A 22,244-nucleotide genomic window follows, 5' to 3' on the forward strand; every position below is an offset into this window, starting at 1 on the left:
AATTAAATGATCAAAACAAATTTCTCAGAATAATATGCGGACTAGTGTAGACTTCAAATAAATGTTAGCTATTACTGTTGTTATTATCATTACCTCACTTAATCCACATAGTACACGAAAACACTCATTTAACAGAAATGCTAAGAAGTCCCGAGATATCAAGACACAGGAGTCAATTACATGCAAGCCAGTAAACAATGCAGCAGGCATTTGCACCTTCCAACTCTACTGCCCCTATGGGGCCATAGATGTAGACAGTATAATAAATCCAAGCATAGGATGAGTATACTTAAATACCATGGGAGCCATCATCGTGTTTGCAGGATGGGCCTGCCTAATCCAAGACAATATTCAACACACAGAACCAACTTCCGCAAAGAACCAAATGAAACTTCTGCCTCCATCCGGTAGATCAGATGCTCGTTGTGAAATATTAAGTCAAAACCATTCAAGCTAATTAATTAGGTGAATAATCAAATAAAAAGTCATAATGCCTGAAGAGGAAGCCGTTCTGGCTTATTGGTTTCACTCACATTTAATCTCCACATAGACATTGGTCTAGCATTCATCTTCCTTTTTTCAGTCTGAGGAGTTCAAGCCAAATTGCCTTACAATAGATTTACTGCTACTAAGAAGCAATCAGACTCTTGCCTAAGCTACAAATGTAAAACTACGCACATGTACAAGTACACCCTTCCTTTCCATATGGCTCCTCGAGAGGGTGCCAAATCACATAGCTAAGACTAACTTAAGTTTCTACAGAACACCAGATGGAGGTAGATGGAAATATGTGGTTGTCACCTCAGCCATGACCATGTCTTGGCACTTTTTAATGAATTTCCCTTCTGCCTTGACAATTGTCTGGAGAAACTTGATGTACTGGACATTTCGGCCGTGGGTCTCTATGCAGTGAACGAAGTGCTGGACCACTCTCTCGTTGATCTCACTGCACAGCTGGAAGTTGTTCATGAAGATGTGTTGCATGGTCACTGCCTCCAGGATCTGGCACAAGACAAGGGCCAAGTACAAGGATGGTCAGAAAGAGGCCAGAGCAGGCAGGCTAAACCGTGAGATGAGCAAGGCTACTAAAGCCCAGAAGGCCATTGTACATTTGAACACGCTTCTCGCTTTTGCTTCATGCTACTCTGTTTGTTAGCAAACTTCTTGTTTTTACAAGATACTGTTAAATGGCTTTTGAAAAGGTGTTGTGTGTATTTTACAGTACAGTTTACAGTATAGCACAGCTGTTTGAGATTTATGTGTATAAATGTTTTGTCTGCATGTATGTATGTATACCTCATGTGCCTGGTACATGCAGAAATCAGAGGAGGGTGTCGGGTTCTCTGGAACTGGAGTTATGAATTGTTGTGAGCTACCATGTAGGTGCTAGGAACTGAACCCTCATCCTTTGTGAGAGCAACACGTGTCCTAAGCACTGAGCTATGCCTCCTGCCCAATACAGCTATTTTATACCCCTGTCAACACAGACTTTTTTTTTTATTTTAGTCAAATCTCGTGTGCCAATTTACATGTCTGGTAACTCATAATGGTGTGAAGACCTTGTCTTGTCAACCAGCTGTGACCATCATGTTTTGACCCTTTTTTTTTTTTTTTGAGAAAGGCTCTCTTGTATTTCCGTAACTGACTTCCATAAAATTCTTTATAAAGATGCTGGGTATCAATTCTTTGCTGAACACATGTAATGCAAATGTCTTCTTTTCCCACTCTGTGGCTTGCTCTTGCCTGTTCTTAATGATGGCATCTTGGGAACAGAAGCTAATTTTAACAAGGTTCAATTAATGGATATTTTTCTTTATAATTAGTGTTCTTTGCACACTGTAATGTGGCTTGCCACAGAGTCATGAAGAAATCCCATAATATGTTCTAGGAACTTTGTTTTGCACATTTTATACAGAGTTACTCATAGATGCTGAGTTTTATGATTGATATAAGGTAGGTGCTTCTATATTTTTATCTTTTGTTCCCCTTCCTAACACGACAAAGAGCATATACAACCCTATTAACCAGAAACATCTTTTCACAGAGAGCTCCAATGAGTCTACTGAGTGCATGTAGTTGAACATACAAAAATATCTTTTGCAGTGTCATTTACAAAACCAAAACCTAGACAGTGACTAATTGTTCACTAATAAGAAAGTGAACTTTAACTTACAGCCATTTTATCAAACGCCATTAAGCCATCGAAGACAGTGAGAAAAAACATTATCTCCGATTTACAAAGGCATCAATGATGTATTAAGTGGGAAAAAATGCAATATATAAGATGATGTGTGAAATGTAAGGCCATCTCAAACAAAATTTGCTATACTCAATCTATCTAGGAATATATACTTAACAAACATACAATATAGAAATGTTTTGTGGGCATATTACATATTTATCTAAGTACTGAGACTTCTCACTTTTGTACTGGTAATTGTGACACAGTAATGGATGTTATTAGGAAAAGAGAGAAATGCATCTTCTTTGCCCTTCCTACTTTGTTTCTTTGGCATGGCAACCTAGACTCACAGTATGGAGTAGTTATGTCAGCTGGTCAAAATGTTCTCCTTTGGAATGAATGCTACATTCTAACAAGTCCCAGAACATACAACATCAAAGGACAACTGGGTCCCCACAGTCTGCCCAATACAGGTTTTCCCAGAGGCTTGGTATCTCACCCCTGGGTTGAGAAACAGGTTTATGTGTTTATGCAGCAAAGCTTGATTCTGCTGGTTGCCTGCACAGAAATTCTGCAAGAATTCATGAGCCAGCCTCATTATCTCCTGCATCTTGGTGTCTTCGGCCTGTGTGGGAGGAGAGACGGGAAAAGCACTTATTGTAAGGCTTCTGCTTTGTGCTAATACCTTTCACCAAGGTGGGATCCTGAGGCGTGTGCTCAGGACACTGTGGGTAGAGTGAGGTGCTTGTATGACCCACTAAGAAGCAGCCAGGAATGAACAGTTATGCCCCTTGACTGAAAATGAATTCTTTCCCACTGGTCACTAGCACAAACACAAAGCTTTTGCAAAGGAAAAGGCCACCAAATCAAAGTTAATGGAAGGATCCCACTGTTTACTGTTGGCTGAATTTCTGAATTCCTACTTTTTGAGAATGGCTGCTGACAGCAGGGTAGGGGCCATTTCACCCCTGCTGGTAAATCCTCAGCTCATCTGCTGACTTTTTAGGGCTTACACATTGCATTGTCAAGCTTAGCAACTTCCAGCAGCAGCACATACCCAGGGAAGATAAGTCCTTAAGATTATAAATTTTATGAATTAGGACAGCTGCACTGGCTCTACTGCTTTCTCTGTAACCCCAGTCATATCTGTAAACTAAGATTCAGCTTTCCCTTCTGAAAAATGGGACAATATCTGCCCTGGTCATATCACATAGTTGGTCTCATGACTCCCCCATAATTCAGACGATGTGATTTCATATTAGCATTTTTGATGTTAGTAAAGAGTTCGATGTTGTTATAAAACAGAAAACCTACTGGTATTATGCCCAGCTCTCAATCACAAACACTTGATGCAGTAAAAGGAGGCTGAGACTTTCCAAAGTGGAAGTCACCATTCATATCCTCCTGTCAATAGACACCTGATGCATCTTGTACCTATCACTTCCTCCCAGAGGCAGGAGACTGGCAGCTGGGAAGGAAGACCCTTACTTTGTCTGATTTACTCTGATCTAACTTGGACATGGACCTCCTAGCTGTGTGACCTGGAACAAGCTATTTCAATACTGTGTCTCCATTTTCTCATCTGTAAGTAGAGATAAAAACACGTATACACTTGGTATAGGCATTAGGATGGTGAAGTGAGAAAAACCATGTAGAGTGCTTAGGCACTCATTGCGCAGTACAAGTCGGCTATTCATTCTGGCTTCAACAGAGGTCAGCAAACTCAGAGAGCAAGGCAGAAAAATTTTAGGATTATCAAGTCGAGAAGCTAAACCTAAAACACGCGGGTACTTATGTACATATCTGGAAATATAACAGCTATTCTGAGCTGACATGCTAGGCACAAACAGGCAGTGGGTGGGAACTGGCCCATATGCAAGCAGTGTCATGCTTGGGCAGGGAGTCCTGGGTTATATTAAAAAAGCACACTGTGCAAGCCATGGGGAACTGTGCGAGCCAGTAGGCAGCGTTCCTTCAAAGTCTTGCATCGGTGTCTGCCTCCAGGTTTCTGCCTTGAGTTCTTGCCTTGACTCTCCATAATGATGGGCTATGATCTGAGAGTTATAAGATGAAATGAACCATTTCTTCCCCAAGGTACTTTTTGGTCATGGTATGTATCACAGCAATAAAAGCCAAACTAAGATAGTGACCTTCTAAAAATACAATCTCATGGAAGCAAACAACTATAAACAAACAAACAAGTAAATAAATGAAACCAGTGGGGGGAGGGGAGAACTTGGTCCAAATACATACTCATACTCGGATGACAGCAAGGGCCAGAGCAATCAAGTCCCATATTCTTCACACCTTCAAAAACTTGTAGAGATTACTTTGTTTTAGCCATATGGCAGGCAAAGGTGAACCGCACCAACTAATGTGCATACATACGTAACCTCTGGTGTAGACCTAGTAGTCTCCATCTAGCAACGGTTAGGCATGATGGAAGAATGGGATCTTTTTCTTTATAGAATACAAACATTGGAGGTGTGGGGGAGTCTCTCATATAAATTAGCTCGAATTGCTTCATGGCACAAGCACACATTGCTCTTCACAAACTACATCCAATCATGAAGTGTTTGGAGGGGAGATCCAGCCCACCTTAGAGGGCGGCAGCCTGGGTACAAGTCCCTCTCACCTTCTCATAGGGGATCTGCAGCAGCTCCAGCACCACGGCATGGGCACCCATGTTCCTTAGCAGCCGCTGCTGCTGCTTCCTGCTCTTCCTCACTGAGGCGCTTTCTTGCACACAGAGCTTGCTAAGTCGAATCAAAATCTGAGAGGAAGAAATCAATGTCAGAAAGCAAACCTGAACCTGTAGTGTGGGGAGAGGCCTGAAGGGGTGGTATGGGGTGGTATGTAGTGTCCCTGCTGATTGCATGAAAGCCAATCAATGTGAGAAAAGTGTGTCTTTCAGAATAAATGGCACATCTAGTGAAATGAGTTCATGCGTCACTTACATGATCTGACCACACAACAACTGCCCAGACTTAGGAGGGCTTTGCTGCGATAAAAAACACAAAGCTTGCAACTCTGGACTACTAGATGCAGAGATTTCTAAAGCCAAGCATGGACATAAACTCTAAGTGATGACTATATGAAAGAACCTTTGTTCCCCTTCACAACCTGAGAATTACATAGTACCTATTAAAACAAACAAACAAACAAACAAACAAACAAAAAACCAAACTTTGCCTACAAAAGGTGAGGGACTGAGAACACTCAGTTAATACATACAACATCTGAGTCTCAAACTCAGACCTAAGGCTAAAACCCAAGTGTTCAACCTAAGGGTGCTACTTTGTCCCCCATCAAATTTTACACAAAGAAAAAGAGCTCGAGTCATTGTGCCTTCAACTTGCCTATCACTGATAAACCTCCCTAGAGAATGATCAGGACAAGGCAGGCAGGGGGCAGCTCACCTCTTTCACCACTCTGTAGTTGTAGCTGCTGGTGCTTTCATGCTTTTGTGGCTTGTTACTCCCCTCCTAGGGACCAAAAAAGAACATACATGGGGTCGGTGCCTCTCATGGTCTATTTCTAGTTAAACATCACCCATTAAGGAAAAACACACATTCTGCATTGTGTTTCAACAGTCAGGCTGCCCAAGACATTCACCTATTCTTTAACCTTTGGAAGAAGATGCCATGGTCACAGGAGGGCATTCCCTACTGAATCTCTGTGGGAAATGTAGTGCTATTTTTTGCTCAACTAGACTCTTCTATGCAGTCTATGGTTGCCCAGAAATACATCTTAACTTAGATTTTGTAGCTAATTTCCTAGGAGAAAACATGTAGCAAGCAGCTCTTGGGATTAAGACACACTCTATCATCTGCATTTATATTTAAGACTAGGAGAGGATGCTTCCTTGTTTTAAGAAGCAAGAAAGCCACCTTGGAAACCTAACTTGGGGTTTTGCCCACCTCAGTCTTTTTATGTTCATTTTCACCAGAGGCACCATCCATGGTCTCATCAGGACCCTGGCCTTTGTACACCCACAGCTCTGATTTTTCCACAATAGACCGCAACTGGTCCAAGTCCTGCTTGATCTGTTTGTAGTTGTCCACATCTTGGCTGGTAACCAGCAGTTGAACCTTAATGAACACAATCCATTAATTACACGAACCTTAAAATGTACACACACAGACACACATACAGACAAAATCTTTTCACTGTATATAACACACAACAGTTCTTTTGATACACAACAACCATGCTAGCTACAGGAAGTACCTGTTTGAAGGCCTGAAGGACCTCCTGCCTCTGGCTGAAGTGGCGAAAGAGGAGCTGCAGGGCCCCAGATACCAGAGGTGGGTAGTCATGCATTGTCAAGTGGAGCAGGACCCTGAGGAAGGTCCTGCCTCCATGATCATCCAAGTCCAGTGGTGTGTTCTCTTCACTACAGGAACACAGAAAGAGGGAGAAACCAAGTAAACCTCAGAGCCAGGATCATGCATGTGAACCCTGACAGAGCAGAACTGAAGTTCAAACACTACTTATGCACGGGGACCCTCACTTTGCATCAACTTCTTTTTACAAGGCAATTGTGTTTTCCCTTCAGCTACAATGTGATGCTATAACTATATTTTCAAACCAAAGTCCTTGTGCTCCTAAGCTAGCAGGGCTGGCATTACAAGATTCATGGCACCTAACTTACAGTGTTCTTCTACTGCAATTCATCTGGCCTCCAAAATCTACAATGGATGTGCTTCCTCCAAGCTTTTTTTTGTTTAAAGTGCCGAAACAGCATTGACTAAACCATCTGTAATGAAAAGTTATCTTTGAAAGTGTCTAGTCTGTAGCTCTTAGGTATCTTGAACTATACTAAGTCTGTTCACTGTACATCTTGATGATGGGCAAATGTCAAGTGGCTATGCAAGTGTTCAAACCACGACTCTGTTCTACATGTATGCTGTCATCAACTAGTTTGGTCCCATGATTCCTGATTTGAAATGCTGGAATGAATCAATAAAAAACTCAGTTTGCTCCAAAAGAGATCCAATCAATATATTTATCCGGGATTACTTCAATATCTATGATAGTTATTGTGCTATTTACATAATGTAGATGAATAAACGGACACTGAATTGCATGGTAAATCACTTCACAGCTGGTCACCACTGGACAATTACAGTGTTAGCACCCGATGCTGTGTCTACAGTTGCATGAATGATAAATGGTGAGACCTTCATGGCTGCAAGCTAATAAGAAAAGTACAGAGAGGGCCAGATATGAGAATATTGTAGTAACACTGTATACCTAAAAAGGCATGATGGTTTCACTGCTGTTCAAGATGAGGTAAGTGGCTGGAAACCTGATTTGTCACATGATAACTTAGTGTCAGCATTGTGAACTCAAAATACTGCAAACAGATGTGCCTCAAATTTCATGGCTTTTTAATATTAAGCCCCGAGGCAGACTGATAACATTCACAGTTCCTAGTAAACTTGTTCTTTGCATTGCGCACATTGTAGTCCTCTTTATTAATAACACTAGCCTTGGCCAATAAAACATTAGTAAGCACAGTGCAAGCAGACGTGTAATTAGCGCTTGCTTACTGTTGGCTTGTCTTCTTGGAACATTTGTTCTGGAAATCAGCCATTGCTCTGTAAAGAAGCACAAGCTAACCATGCAGAGCAAGGTTGAATGAAACATCGGCTTTAACATATTCTTTGGAAGGCACCAGAAATAGGAGTCAAACAGGCAGGCTGTGCCATTCCCAGTTACTTTATTACTACAGTTGCATGGCAGACCCAACAGTGACTAGAAGAACTGCTCAGCAGAGGCCCCTGTCAACCTAGAGAACTGTGAGAAATACTTGGTGTTCAAATTCTTAAGACTTTTGGAGATGCATATTATTAAGAAATAAGTAACCAAACCAAATATGCTAATTATAATCGCCGTGCGCATAGGGTATTCTTGTAGGTATGCGAGTCCATAGTAATAATGTTTTATGTTATAATTAAGGTCTGTGATGTTAAGTGGGTTTCACATTAGACGTAATTAAAGGTCAAATTGTGGGGCTTTCTCATTTATTTATTTATTTACTTATTTTGTTGTTATTGCTGCATAGCTTGTTCAGAGCCAGGATATACCTAAAGCACATGTGCACCACCTTAGTTCTGTGACTCAGTGGCTTCCAACAAAGCAGTACAAGATCCAGAACCTGAAGGCTAAATAGCTAGTGGTGTGCCCATGAGAAAACCCTGTGAGAATTATAGTAGGCTGCCTTCCGCACTCTTGAACTACCATAACATAGTCTAGGAAAGTATACTTGCCTTCCTCCAAAGATGCCTTCTGCTTGTTCTTCAATATGCTCAAAGTCAAGAGCACCTGAAAGGCAAGAGAACAGAAGGTTAGATACAAAAAGACCTGGAAACCTGCTTCCATGGACTTACTCCAATGTGCTTCAAGAGCAATGCTCATGGGAGAACCTCAGATCTGCCAAAGTCATGAACTACAAAGCTATGGAGCAGGGCTAGCCCAGATGACCCTCACACCTCTCAGTTTTTGTCTTGCTAAAGGAAAGTGATGGCCTCAATCCAAAGAAGGTTTGGGCTGTCTGAGAATCACTTCAACCTCTGTCTTTCCCTTAACCTTCTCCATTATTTTATGGCTGAGTAGAACTTCAAATATAGAACAGAAGTTGCCAATGGACAATCAAGTTTCTTGGAGAATACTTTTGGGATTCTATTGGTTTTGGGTTGCTTTAGAGGTAATCCCAACACTATAAACCTAAACCTCAGCTGACTTCAGTTCCTAAGGACGTAAAGGCCTACCCCCCAGAAGCAATGTTTACTTTTTTCCCCAATATGTTCTTGATCTAAGAGTCCTTAAAACCCAGTATCCTCAAGAGCAGTCACATCTTACTTTTTTCTGGATGATACTGTTTGGAACCTCAAGTGCCATCACACCCGGATCCCATTCTGTGGCTGAAATTCCAGGCTGGCATCACTAACCTGGTACATTACTTGGCCCTTCTTGGCTGCTGTTTCCGGAGGATGTTTCCGACGACTGGGAATTGCTTTCATCAAACTCCCGCTTAAATATACACAGGAGGCAGGAGATCCTATAATCCAGCCTCACATTCAAAATAAACTAAAGATTCAAGTAGAAATGGAAACACTTTAGTTACATTAACATACCATCCTTAACACTTTGCCAAGCCACTGCACTCTGGCAGTGCCTGCTATCAGCAGCACCAATTACCTCAGGCACCGAGTCAAATATTTGCCTTAGGTTTCAACCGTCATTTTAACAATAGCAGACCTCTGTGGGGCACACGAGTCTGCCCATGAGACACCTTAGCTTCCAGTGCAGACTTTGGCATCCTGAAGATGAATTAAACAACTGGAATACTACATCATTCATGCCTGCATCCTCTACAAAACATGACTATTATTTCAGCAATGACTGAAAGCCAATTCTGGACCTAACCTAAGAAGAAGTTGGCTGCTTTCAATTGAAAAGAACTGACAGAAATTTTGCTTTTACTTCCAAAAATTCACTTCATTTATATTTACAACATATTTCTGATTGCCTCCTCTGATTTAGGTCTAGCCCCCTGGGCTCTCATTTTGTTAACTTCCTATATTTCCCCATCCCTCTACTGCTGCGGACACTTTCCAAAGGATTATTGCTAGAGCCCAGAAGAACAGTCAGCCAGCTGCCTCATTTAAGCAGCCTACGGACACCTCTCCTTCCCCACTCTTCTAGCTTCTGCTTAGCCCTCTGGGTGACCTTACCCAATTTCAGGCTGTCACTGACTCCAGATGGAGACAGATGTTTGACCTGCCTCCAAACTATTAGTCCATGTTCCCAAGTGACGGCTGCACATCCTGTTTGGTATCTTTCCAGAACCTCAAATTCAGTATTATGCAAAACCAACTATAATCGTTACTTCTAGGTGTCAACTTGGATAGATTTAAAGGACACCCAGATGGCTGGCAGGAGGCTGGGGAAATACACAGAAAGGTGAGGAGATGGGCAGAGCGCAATACTGAGTGAGGAAGGAAGGGTCCCTTTTGTTTTCATAGTTTTCCAGTTGTAGGAAGATAGCAATTGACAGGGCACATGGAAACAATCACGTTAGGGGAGAACAGATGAAGAATTGTAAGAGCAAGCCAACTCCTTGTGTGTGGAGAGGAAGAAGTCTGAGGTTGTTTTCAATTTGTGACTCTTGCCCTCATTACATCTCTGAACTCCCAAACAGCTTGGGCTGCTCTCTTTCTGCTCCATGTACATAATTTTTAATCCTCAAACAAGTTCCTTAGTGGGAAGACTCACATTAGCTATGTTAAGAAGAGAAACACAGTAGGTACCATGTTAACCGCTACTTAATTGGCTTAATAATAAATAAATAAATAAATAATAAATAAATAAATAAATAAATAAATAAAGACTCCACTTTAGACTTTTCGCATTCCATAAATCCTAAGATGTCCTGATATGACAATGGCCAGCTCTCACTGCATCTGGGTTTGATCAATCCACCTTACTAAAGAGGTCTTCTCTTACAACTCCATCAGAAACCATTATCCTTGCCCCTCCCCCACCTACGGCATTCTCCGAATCAGCCCACACCCTTCTTCTTTAAAATAATTAACTTTTTACACATGTATTAGTTTTTATCCACATGCTTGTCTGTGCACCACCTGCATGCCTGGTACTCATGGAGGCCTGAAGACAGCCATCCAGTTTCCCAGGAACTGGAGTCACAGATAGTTGTGAGCCACCATATAGTACTGGGAATGGAAGGCAGGTCTTCTAGAAAAGCATGTAAATGCCTTTAACCACTGTCATCTCTGCAGCTTCCAGTTGACTCGTTTTTATTTTTAAATAACTAAGCATTGATTTTTGGGATGGCGTGTGCCTATGCTCCCTGTCAAAACAGAGCTTTTTGGGACCAGAACTTTAGTGGGTTTTGTTCATTGCTTGCTTTCCAAGTGCTAAAAGGGACATGGATCTGGTGTCAATTAACATTCCTGCGTGGGTAAGTGGGTAGATGAAAATGGCAGACCATTGAGGGGGAGGAGGAGGGAGGGAGAGGAGGGCTCTGCAATGCGAATAGAACTCTGGAGAAGCACAGTGAATGAACAGCAAAGGCAATGGCTTGGACAGAGAAAGGGAGGCCGGCTGGGATGTAGAGCTAAGGTAACCGAAGGAAGCTCTGGGATGACAGAATAGGCAAAGCCATGATGGGAAGGGGTAGACAATGGCAACCAAGAATTAAAGGGAGTCAATTGTGAAATGATACACAGGGATGAGGTAAACATTTTGCCCCTGTTCCAGCAGAGAGAAGAGATATTAAGCAGAGATTCTATGAGTATCTTGTTCCCTGCACCATACCTGGAGGATTTCAATGATCTTTAACTTGGTGTCCATGACCATGATGTCCTCCTTCTCTGGCTCTGCCTGCTTCACGTTTCCTTCAGGGGCAGCAGCCATGGGAGTCATGGGCAAAAAGCCTCCTCCCCGAAGCACCACCTGGGTCATGAGCTCCCCAACTCCATGGATTGATCTCATCACGTTACTGCCTAGAAAGGGCCAAGACAGATCATGGTCATGACCTTCCCGGAGACAGTCTGAAGCATCTGATTAGAGGTATTGGTATTTTGAGGCAAACTATTTAACACATCCCTGTTCTGATACACTCTCTCGACCCAAGGAACCCAAGAGGTTAATAAGCATGACCAATTTAAGGCCTCTGAGAGCAGTGGGAAGAACTTGGTTTGACATCTCCAATGGGGCATGTTTATTTATTAATTCCAGCACCAAATTTGACTCAGCTCCAAGGATGTATGCTTGTGATTGTGCACACAATAAGAATGCAAGTTAGCAGGCACAAACGCTGCTGCTTCGAACAGAAGTCCTGAATACATTGCTTCACTTCTGAGGCTCAGTTTCTTGAGCCTATAAAAACATCCCTATGGCAGAACTCAATGCTATTATGTATGCAAAGCAACATCCCACAGGGACTTGACAGAGAGGAAGAATTGAGTCAAATACCTTTTGCATCCTAGTTATAGAAAACTAAGCATTGGTACATGGTGGTTATACTATGCATATTCTGACCCCCCAAATACAGGAAAAGATAAACACACGGTCATGGATTTTCCTATTCACAAAGTGAAAAGAAATACCAAGATCCAAGTGTGTGCCCTTTATTTCATCCTAGTATCGAGTATCATCATCAAGTGTCTCAGAAGCATCAGGAACAGATGGCAGGACTTGGGTTTTGGAGGGTTAAACACTCAAAGCACAGGGCAACTTTCAAATTATTCAATAAGACACATGGAAGGACTCAAGACAGATGTGAAGGAAAAAGTAAATTGCTGAGAATGACCAGAATGACCAACAGTGATGGGCATGGGAGTCAATGGAACCCGTTCCAGATTTTATTTCTATTGGTATGTTCCCAATGTTGAGAACGGACAAGGACACGATAGGATGTCACGTGATGAGGCATGGCATGAGTGAAACAGCATGGGCCGGGAGGGCATCTCTCAGTACAGACACTTCAGATACTCACTCTTCAGCTTCTCCTCATCATTGTTACCTTTATTCTCTTCTCCTTTGGCCATCTTGCTGATGGGAAAGATGGTGGTCACATGGACACAGTCTAATATTGCCAAGAGGATCTTGGTTAATCGGAGAAGGTCAGAAAAATTGTAGAAACCAAAGTATATGAGATTCCTGGCTAGGTTCACAACCTGTTGCATTTAAAAGAAAAGGAAATCGGTATTCAATGACCTTTGTCCTCTGTTTCACTCTGATGCTGACTAGCTAATCCTGTGAGATCATGCTCTTCTCTATGGTCAGAGAAAGCATACATCTGGCTATCTGTTTCTGGTTAAAGTTCATTTTGTTTTACATGATAGAAAACTAAGAAATGCAAGCTTACAAAACAACTCATTTGCTTTGATGACTAGTTCATAAGAAATGGGCCTCATCAATTGGATTCCTGACTTGCCAAGGGCATACCAAATCATAGCCAGTAAGAATACAGATAAGGACACTGCAGTTCTCTGGAACGTAATTCCTGGATGGATGGTGGTCCTGGAAATAGTTTAATATGAAAGCAACACAGTTTGTGTCCCTAAATGATGAGTCTACCTGACTGGCAACTGTTATATTTTTTCTGGAAAAAATCTGACCCAAATTCTTTTTGTGTTTCAAAACTAGAGCACTGCGACATAGTCACCAAGGATTAAAATATTTCCTACTTACTCCACGGAAAGATGGCCAGTGCTAACAAAACTTCAGAGACCACTCATCATGCCTTACCTCAAATGTAAGCTTATTTTTCTCCTTATCAGAGAAGGGGAATCTTTGACAGACCACATCTCTTAGATACTCCTCCACAAATTCCATCGTCTGAGCAAACCTCTCCTTAATTTCATCTTTGGAAGCCCCGCTGCTGTCATAGCTGAGAGAAGAGAGAGAGAAGGAAGGAGAATGTCAAACTCTTCCCAGCCAGACCCTTTCAGGCTGCTCAGCCTCCAAAGACAGCATCCCCCAACCTGGGCCCAACTTTACACCTCCTTCCTTAGCATGGTTGCTTACATATACAGCCACTCATCATGTTTACTGTCTGTCTGTCCCCACTAACATAGAGGTAGTTTTCTAGATTCTGCAGTAATATTCTTCAATGTTGGCACACAGTACACACTCAGATATTTCCAGAGGGAAAGGCCTAAATAAGAGACAGAAAAAACACAGCCCTGGCATCCTATTTCCTTGAGGAAGTAAACAATATTTGCTAGCTACACAATTCTATTTAAATCTGAAAGGAAAAAAAAGTTCTTTTTTTCCTATGATTTTACTAGGTCATGTATGTGGTTTATCTCCTGGTACACAAAACATTAGAGTCATCGGATTTTTAAGTGACATAAAATCTCTACAGGAAGCTGGACCCAGGCTTACTCATCAATGGCGATCTCGGAGGGAATTTCTGACCACAGACGGGCGTATTTCACAGGGGTCACCTGCTCCTGAGGATCACGGTCCACATGCATATGAAGCATGAGGCGGCAAAAGGATGCCCTGAGGTCATACGGTAGGTTCTCATCAGACATACAGCGAAGAATAAGATCAACATCCAGCTGGCCAGATATTTCATTGATAGCCAGGTATTGGCGGTCCAGACACATCCTTGCAAAGAGGTTAAGCTGATACCTGAGAAAATAACAGAAGGCTCATACTCCAGAGATCAGGCAATATGAGGGTAGTTCAACAGGGGAGTCCAGGTGGCTTCAGATTTCATAGGAGTGACATAGGTCACTCCTATGAACTTATATACCGACATCCCTAAATGATTGTTATACATCTAATTTTGGATTCTGAACTAAGGAGATGGAGGAAATGTTCAAGGCATGCCAGAGTATGGGCCAGCATCCCATAGTAACACATCGGTCTAGCTGTGTTAAAGCAATTGTGTCATCATGTGATTACATTTGCAATCTTCATCTTATAAAATAAATAGGGAAAAAAATGACTAGGCCTGAAATAATATCTTTCTACTTCACCCCTGCATTTTATACTCATCAAAGACCATGCAGGAAATATCAAAGACACTGTTCATATAAGTGTAATGAAAATTCTACAATATTAGGGCTGGAGAGATGTCACAGTGGTTGAGAGCACTGGCTGTTCTTCCAAAGGACCCAAGTTCGATTCCCAGCACCCACATGATAGCTCACAACTGTCTATACCTCCAGTTCTAGGGGATCTGGCATCCTTACACAGACATATATGCAGGAAAAACACCAAAGCATATACAATAAAAATAAATTATTTTTTAAAAATTCGACAATATCTCTAGGGTCTTCTATCACATAAGTTGCTACTGCTAAAATGTAGATTGAACCATTCAGTTTAGGACTGCTCAGCAAAGTTAAAAACATGGGTTTCCACCAATCCGCCTCTTCATAGGAAATGGAAACTCATGTGTATACGCAAAATTAAGTGAGGATGTGCCCTTCGTGTGACGTGAAGAACTGAACTGTGGCATAATGAAAGGTCAAATGCAAAATAGATGGCATACAACAGTCAAAGTTAGAGAAACTGTCTACCTCCATTAACACAGAGATGATATTTTCATATATATATTTTAGAAACAGCATGAAGGAGAGCTTTAGAATGGTATCTGCTACAAGGTAGCATTTACATACAATTTGAGGAATAGGAAACATCCACATATACACATGGAATACAGTATAAACATACAAGGAGATGCTGCAGAGATGAGTCAGTGACTAAAGTATGTGTTGTTCCTGCAGAGGACCTAGGATCAGTGTCCAGCATATACACAGTGGCTCACAACCGGTCATAGGTTCAGTTCCAAGGAATCCAGTGCCTTTTTCTGACCTCCATAGGCAGTGAGCACACATGTGGTGATGCACATGCATACATGCAGGCAACTTGTGTACACATAAAATAAAATACCTTAAAAATTAACAAAGAACTTTGAAAAAAAAAGGCCATCATATATATAAATAGAAGAGAACAGACTAGAATACAGGAGTAAGAAAAGGCATTTTAACTGCAAAAGTCTGTTTATTTTATTAGGAAATATTAGAAGTACTAATTTTTCTTTCCTTTTCTTTTAGAGTTATTTAGTGGGCAACGTCTCTTCTTTTTTTTTTCTTTTCTTTTCTTTTGCTTCAGGTGTCAAGGCTATATGGCCTTGGAGCTGGGACCAGGACTAGGGACTGAGGTGACAGCACAGGTGGACAGTGATGACATACAACAAACACAAGCAAGCAGGTGAACATCCCAGGAATGACAGTGGCTTGAGGGAGTTACGAAAACTGGAGGCTGGCAGCCAGAATGCATCTGTGGCATTTGGCAAGAACTGATCGAGTACACGGAGCACCCCCACCCCCATCAGAAATGCACCACACCAAAGTATCCAGTACTAGAGTTCCTCAGATTTTTGTGATCTTGCATAAACTTTACCAGTTTTATGTTGCTAATCTGAAAATATAAAATACTCCAAAATCTCAATCTTTTTGAGCATCGTGCTAGGGGTTCCAACAGTTCTGTATTTCAATTTCTGAATTATTAGGCCAGGGCTGCATGAGTTGTATTATTGCAAACCCCTGGTTTTATAATATATTTGATTCATGCACACAGATAAGTAGAATATGAAAATACAGGTACGGGTATATACAGGGAGAGATTTTCTGTAGATGTTCTAGAAGTCTGGCACTATTATCCCTAGTTTGAAGATGAGGGATTTGGAACATAAAGTCAAACTCAGCCAAAGTAAAAAGTCTAGTTAAGCATAGAGATGAAGATTTGAACAGATACAGCCTGACCCTGTAGCCTGCATGCTGCTGACTGTACTATAGACAAGCAGTGCTGTATGGGTGAGGTGTGACAGAGGCTGGAGCAAGCTCTTGTGTGTCCTATGACCTGGACACACAACCAGACAAAGATGGACTATGAGTCCATGGGACCTTCCACCAAAAGCTCATAAAACACACATATGTCTTTCTGTTGGGCAACCTTACTACAGGATACCACACCACTCCTCAGAGCAGTGCCTCAGCCTTCCTAATGCTGTGAGCCTTTAATACAGTTCCTCATGTTGTGGTGACCCCCAGTCATAAAATTATTCCATTGCTACTTCATAACTATAATTTTGCTACTGTTATAAATCATAATGCAAAGATCTCTGTGTTCTGATGATCTGAGGAGACTCCTGTGAAAAAGTTGTTTAAAATCCACACCCCACAGCATTGCCTTAGAGTGATCAACAAGAAAACCATCTGCTCCCAAGTGCCACCACTGTGGGACCCCTCAGTCCATGCCCAGCAGGCCCCCCACTCACCTGTAGTAGCTGAGGATATCACGGTCTTCCTTCTGTCCCTCTTTAGCATCTTGTGCCAATTCCCTGACACTCTTACTACGTATCTCTTTGTTGCTGTCCCTCCAGAACAGCCACACCTCTTCCTCATCCTCTCCAGCTTCCAGAGCATTCTCTCCAGTGGCAACGCCTTCAAACTCAAAACGAGAAAGAACCAACCTATATGAAAAGAAGAGATGGAACTCAGTTTTTATGAAATCCTTTGAAATCTTGCTCCTCCTCCAGCCAGAAACACACAGAAAGCCACTTTGTTCTTTATTTCTCCCAGTGTCAGAGCCATGAAGAATCTATGTGGTCTCCGTGTGCTTTAACCTGAGAATTCTTAACTAGGACAGTTTTTCTCCGCACTACATACATGGCTACATTTTTGGTTGTCACAATTGCAAAGAAGTGCTACTAATATGGAGCAGCCACAATCCAGGGACACTTTTGCTAAACATTCTATAGTGACAGGACATTTGCCACCACAGCTTCATCTAGCCCCAAATGTCAGAATGCCAAGGTTGAGGCACCTTGCCTTAATGCAAGTTCCCAAGTTAAGTTACAAACTAAGAAAAAAAAAAAAAACTGCACCACTAGCTTACACCTTACCTCTTTTTAATACTGCCTACACTGCTGCAGTATAGTCACCAGGAAAAATGCTCCTTTGCTAAAAGTGAATTGCTACTATTACCAAAGCAGTAATAATAGTATGACAATTATCAACAATAATTATTGTCACTACTTTACTGAGGACCAATAGGCATTACTTAAACATTTTTATTACATTTTATTTGATGTGTGCTACAGTGGATGTGTAGAAGTTAGAGGACAACTTGCTGGAATCATTTCTCTACTATCATCATATGGTTCCAGGTTATCAGGCTTAGCAACAGCTGCCTACACTCTCTGAGCCATCTTGCCAGTGCATCATAACTTTTGAACAATGATAATATACAACTCTTCCCAATACTAATTAATATTAACAATGGATATTTGTTATAGTCTTCATTTTTTAATGAATTATAGAAATTCTAAGGCTCATCCACTTTTAATGATGTGTGTCAAATGCTCCCTGGTGGGTTTATACAATTTTACAGTATACAGAGTAAGTGACACAGTATATTTTAAAGCATACAGAGCAAGTGTCCTTCTGCACCAAAGATCACAACAAAAGCAAGCTAAAATATTCTAAACAAGGTCTATGAAACGAAGATGAAATGCTACCAACCAACATTAGACCAACTCTGAAGAGATGAAGGAGTTAGGTTTACTCCCCATAAGCACACACATCCATTTAACATCTAATCCTTGCCTTTAGTGTAGGTTTGTCCCCATGAGCATACACACCCATTTAACATCTGATCCTTATCTTTATGTCCCTAGATGGTACTCACTTGGTCTCAATCAGGATGTCAGCATTGGTGGGATTCAGCACAGCTTTACAAATGAGCTCCTGGGTCACAGGGATCGACTTGTTCATGGACACACAGAGGTCAGAAAGGTAATCCAAGAACCTAACGAGAAAGAAAGCAGGATGTTGAAAGAGAGCAAGCAGAGGGAGCCAGAGCCTTCCTCACATAGACAAGTCCTACATTCCCTTCTCAAGAGAAGTCAGGCATATTGTAGACTTTGATGACAGTGACACAAGAAATCTAGATATGGCAGGTGAAAGAAAAGGAAGAAAAAAACAATCAAACAGAAGAGAAAAATGACTAAGGTTAATGAAAGGGTGACAGGACCAACATGATGAGGAGGAGCAGGACAAGAAGGAAGTTCTCATCAGGAAGAGACAGTGAAGGCCCTGGGACCAGAGGAGCCAGGGCTGGTGGATGCCTGGAAGCCTGGGGTGGCAGGCTGGCTTTGACACTAACTGGCTGTATTCGGCTACAGAATATCACTTGGAGACATTACTTAACCTGGCTGCGTGCTGGTTTCCTAATCTAGGAGAAAAGACATAGTAATACATTTCTAAGGGTTTTCCTGGGGACTAAAGAAGAAGATTCATGAAGATGGGCTTCTGGAGATGCCAGGTATAAGTGACCATGGTCATTTTTACAGCAGCACTATGAGCTCTGCAGTGTGACAGATGCCACTGTGCTGTGAACTGCTTTCCATGACCCCTGAAATCTCAGCGAGAAGAAAGAAGGAAGAGACGGGGAAGAGGCAAAAGGAATGGGGGCAGATCTGTGTGTATAAGAGGGTTGGGAGAACTCACTTAAATATAATAAACCATTCATGAGACAACTAGCCCTATCAAAGGACAAGGGGAAAACATGGGCAGGAATTCTGAGAGCCACAAGGCCTAAAAAGTAGAGTGACCAAAAACAAAGGTCGTTTTCTGTGTGTCAAGCGACTGGCAACTCACAGGTATCTATAGCTGCTCATTTAACAAATAAAGGAACTGGGGTGGGGGGGTGGGAAGGAAAGGCGGACAGCTGGAAAGCATGAAGATGGGGCTGCAGCAAGTGGTTCCAACACCACATCCTTACCAGAAGGTGGTGGTGCACACCTTTAATCCCAGCATCCAGGAGGCAGAGGCAGGCGGATCTCTGTGAGTTTGAGGCCAGCCTGGTCTACAGAGTGAGTTCCAGGATAGCCAGAACTACAGAAACTCTGTCTCAAAACACAGCAACAGCAAAGTTGGGGGAAAGGAAAGTTGAGCAGCTGGTGAACACTAAAGATGGAAGCTGCAGCGAGTGGTTCTAATACCACATTCTCGCCAGGACTCATCAAAGGACACTGGAAACTGACTGCTGCCAGTTCCCAGGACAGCAAGCCTAGCACACAACACCAAGGGCAGCTACTGTCCCACATCTTAGATGCACAGACGCCTCCTCTCCTCTGGTGCCTCACCTGGGCTCCCTGTTCTTCCGAACCAGGCTGACGAATGTGTCTATCTCCGCCGCGGTGATGTGCTTTTCCAGGAGTTTTCGGTTATTGTGGAGCAGGGCAGTGATGGTGTCTTCAGCCAGCACATCATAGCCAATCTGCTTCTGCATGAAGCCAAACTGCTTGGCTATGTACTCCTTTTAGGGAAAGAAATACAAGGCAACGGGAGGGAGAAAAAGACAGTACGATTAAGTTAAATATTAGAAAAACTTGCAGCTGGCTGGAGAGATGGCTCAGATGTTAAGAGCACTGGCTGCTCTTGCAGAGGTTCTGACTGCAATTCTCAGCAACCACCTGGTGGCTCACAACCATCTCTAGTGGGATCTGATGCCCTCATCTGGCATAAAGGCAAACATGCAGATACAGCACTCATACATAAAATGAATACATACATCTCAAACAAAGTTTAATAAAAAAGTAAAAAAAAAAAAAAACTAGCAGTAGTATATGAGAAGTATGATTCAACATGCAAAGGATTCTGGGCATCTTTCTTCAACATCTACCCCAGGGCAATGATAACACAGCCCTTTTCAGCCTTTACTAAACCTATCATACAATATCAGCAAGGAAAAAAACTTAGAGTCTACATGTGATTATTTTCAATGTACAACATCAGTTTTAATTTGCTGATTCTTTTTTTTTTTTTCTTTTGGAGACAGGGTGTCTCTGTGGCTTTGGCTGTCCTGGCACTAGCTCTTGTAGACCAGGCTGGTCTTGAACTCAGAGATCCACCTGCCTCTGCCTCCCGAGTGCTGGGATTAAAGGTGTGTGCCACCACTGCCTGACTTGATTCAATCTCAAAATAGGGTCAGAAGCAGTTGCAAAGTTCTGAATTTATTGCTAATTCAGTGTAACTTAACCGTCCCCATTCCTCTGGGTCTGTTGCTGAATACAGACAACACCTAACTGTATATCTGGAATGTCAGCCCACAGAGTTTTCTTTTTCTTGAGTTAAAAAAAAATTATTTTCAAACTTACTTTTTTACTTGTATGAGTATTTTGTCATTATGTATGTTAAGTTCACCACATACGTACAGTGCCCACAGCTACCAGAAAAAGGCATCGGATGCCTAGAACTGGAGGTATAGGTTATTGTAAGCTGAGGTCAGGGTGTTAAGGATGGCACTCAGGGTCCTCAGTTGCCAAAGCTGTTAGCCACTGAGTCATCTCCCCAGCCTCCTAAAAATGCATTTTTTTAAAACATCAATAGGTTTGTGGCACATTTTAACCTCAGCACTTGGGAGGCAGAGAAAGACTTAAAAAAACTATCTGCAGCCTGCTAACATGGTTATGAGTGTAAGCACAGCCTGGTCTACATAGAGAGTTCCAGGCAAACCAGGAACACATTGTGAGATCCCATCTAAAAAAGAAAATAAAGAAAAATGAAGCCAGTAGGTAGAAGAGAGTCAGTATCAAGGATAATCAATCATATTCACAAATGGATCTGTCTTGGCTTCCCTCTTTACAAATCAAACATCATATTCCACAGCAACGTCTGCAGAACCAGGGGAGCACCTTCTGAACGGTAGTTCGTTTCTATTTAAAGAGATTTCCCTGGTAGAATTCTTGCCCTCCTCCCTCTGCATACTTCCCACCTCCAAACACAGACACAGACATAGACACTGGCACAGACACAAGTGCATATGTGTACACACACACACACACACACACACACACACACACACACACACACACACACACACCTTTCTAAGTTCTATCCAAGAAAGACTGTTTGCTTGCTTAAAATTCAAACAGTCCTTCAGACTGGCTGTAAATTATTCCCCTAAGTCCTAAATCCAGGAGCTACTCAGGTATAACACAGCAGACACAGGATGCATGTTTGAGAGTTCACCAGCCTTCAGAGATACAGCTTTGCCAACTGGCACAGGGTCCATAAGCAAATATATCCAATCTAGCAGCAGCAGCAGTAGCAGCAACAAGAAGGACCAGTTTGGCTTCATTTTGTACAAGTGATATGTCATGGCCCACACTACATCTCTGATGTCCCTTTACCTAAAGAATGCAGACAGAGGCAGGCTAATGTCTTCAGACCTATCTGATATGAATATGATGGAGGTAGACTTAAAAAAACTATCTGCAGCCTGCTAACATGGTTATGTTTCTAAAGCATTAAAAACATTAATATTATTTTCATGATAATGAAAACCTTTAACTACAAAGGAAGTTTAAATTTAAAGAAAAGGCACAGTGGCAAACCTTAAGAAACAAGTTCATACCCCAAGGAACAGTTTGCACACCCTCAATGCTACATATGGCGCTATTTGTCCCGTCTTAGCACTATTGACATAAGCTAAATCACTC

General features: G+C 42.0%; 1 protein-coding gene across 12 annotated transcripts in view; it reads right to left on the reverse strand.

Moving 5' to 3' along the window:
* The window catches only part of Itpr1 (inositol 1,4,5-trisphosphate receptor type 1), a 342,412-nt gene that overhangs the window by 153,689 nt on the left and 166,479 nt on the right, over positions 1–22,244 (reverse strand). For all 12 annotated transcript variants that reach the window (XM_035448428.1, XM_035448429.1, XM_035448427.1 and 9 more), the window contains 15 exons: positions 19,887–20,059; positions 18,428–18,547; positions 17,016–17,210; positions 14,105–14,356; positions 13,466–13,607; positions 12,738–12,891; positions 11,528–11,715; positions 9,139–9,277; positions 8,458–8,512; positions 6,413–6,578; positions 6,103–6,273; positions 5,602–5,667; positions 4,818–4,955; positions 2,682–2,807; positions 802–1,002 (listed from right to left, as the gene is read on the reverse strand). In XM_035448428.1, the coding sequence (XP_035304319.1) occupies positions 802–1,002; positions 2,682–2,807; positions 4,818–4,955; positions 5,602–5,667; positions 6,103–6,273; positions 6,413–6,578; positions 8,458–8,512; positions 9,139–9,277; positions 11,528–11,715; positions 12,738–12,891; positions 13,466–13,607; positions 14,105–14,356; positions 17,016–17,210; positions 18,428–18,547; positions 19,887–20,059 (2,286 nt within the window). The remainder of the gene's footprint in view (positions 1–801; positions 1,003–2,681; positions 2,808–4,817; positions 4,956–5,601; positions 5,668–6,102; positions 6,274–6,412; positions 6,579–8,457; positions 8,513–9,138; positions 9,278–11,527; positions 11,716–12,737; positions 12,892–13,465; positions 13,608–14,104; positions 14,357–17,015; positions 17,211–18,427; positions 18,548–19,886; positions 20,060–22,244) is intronic.

Source organism: Cricetulus griseus, chromosome 8, assembly GCF_003668045.3.
Source record: "Cricetulus griseus strain 17A/GY chromosome 8, alternate assembly CriGri-PICRH-1.0, whole genome shotgun sequence".
NCBI classification, from domain to species: domain Eukaryota; kingdom Metazoa; phylum Chordata; class Mammalia; order Rodentia; family Cricetidae; genus Cricetulus; species Cricetulus griseus.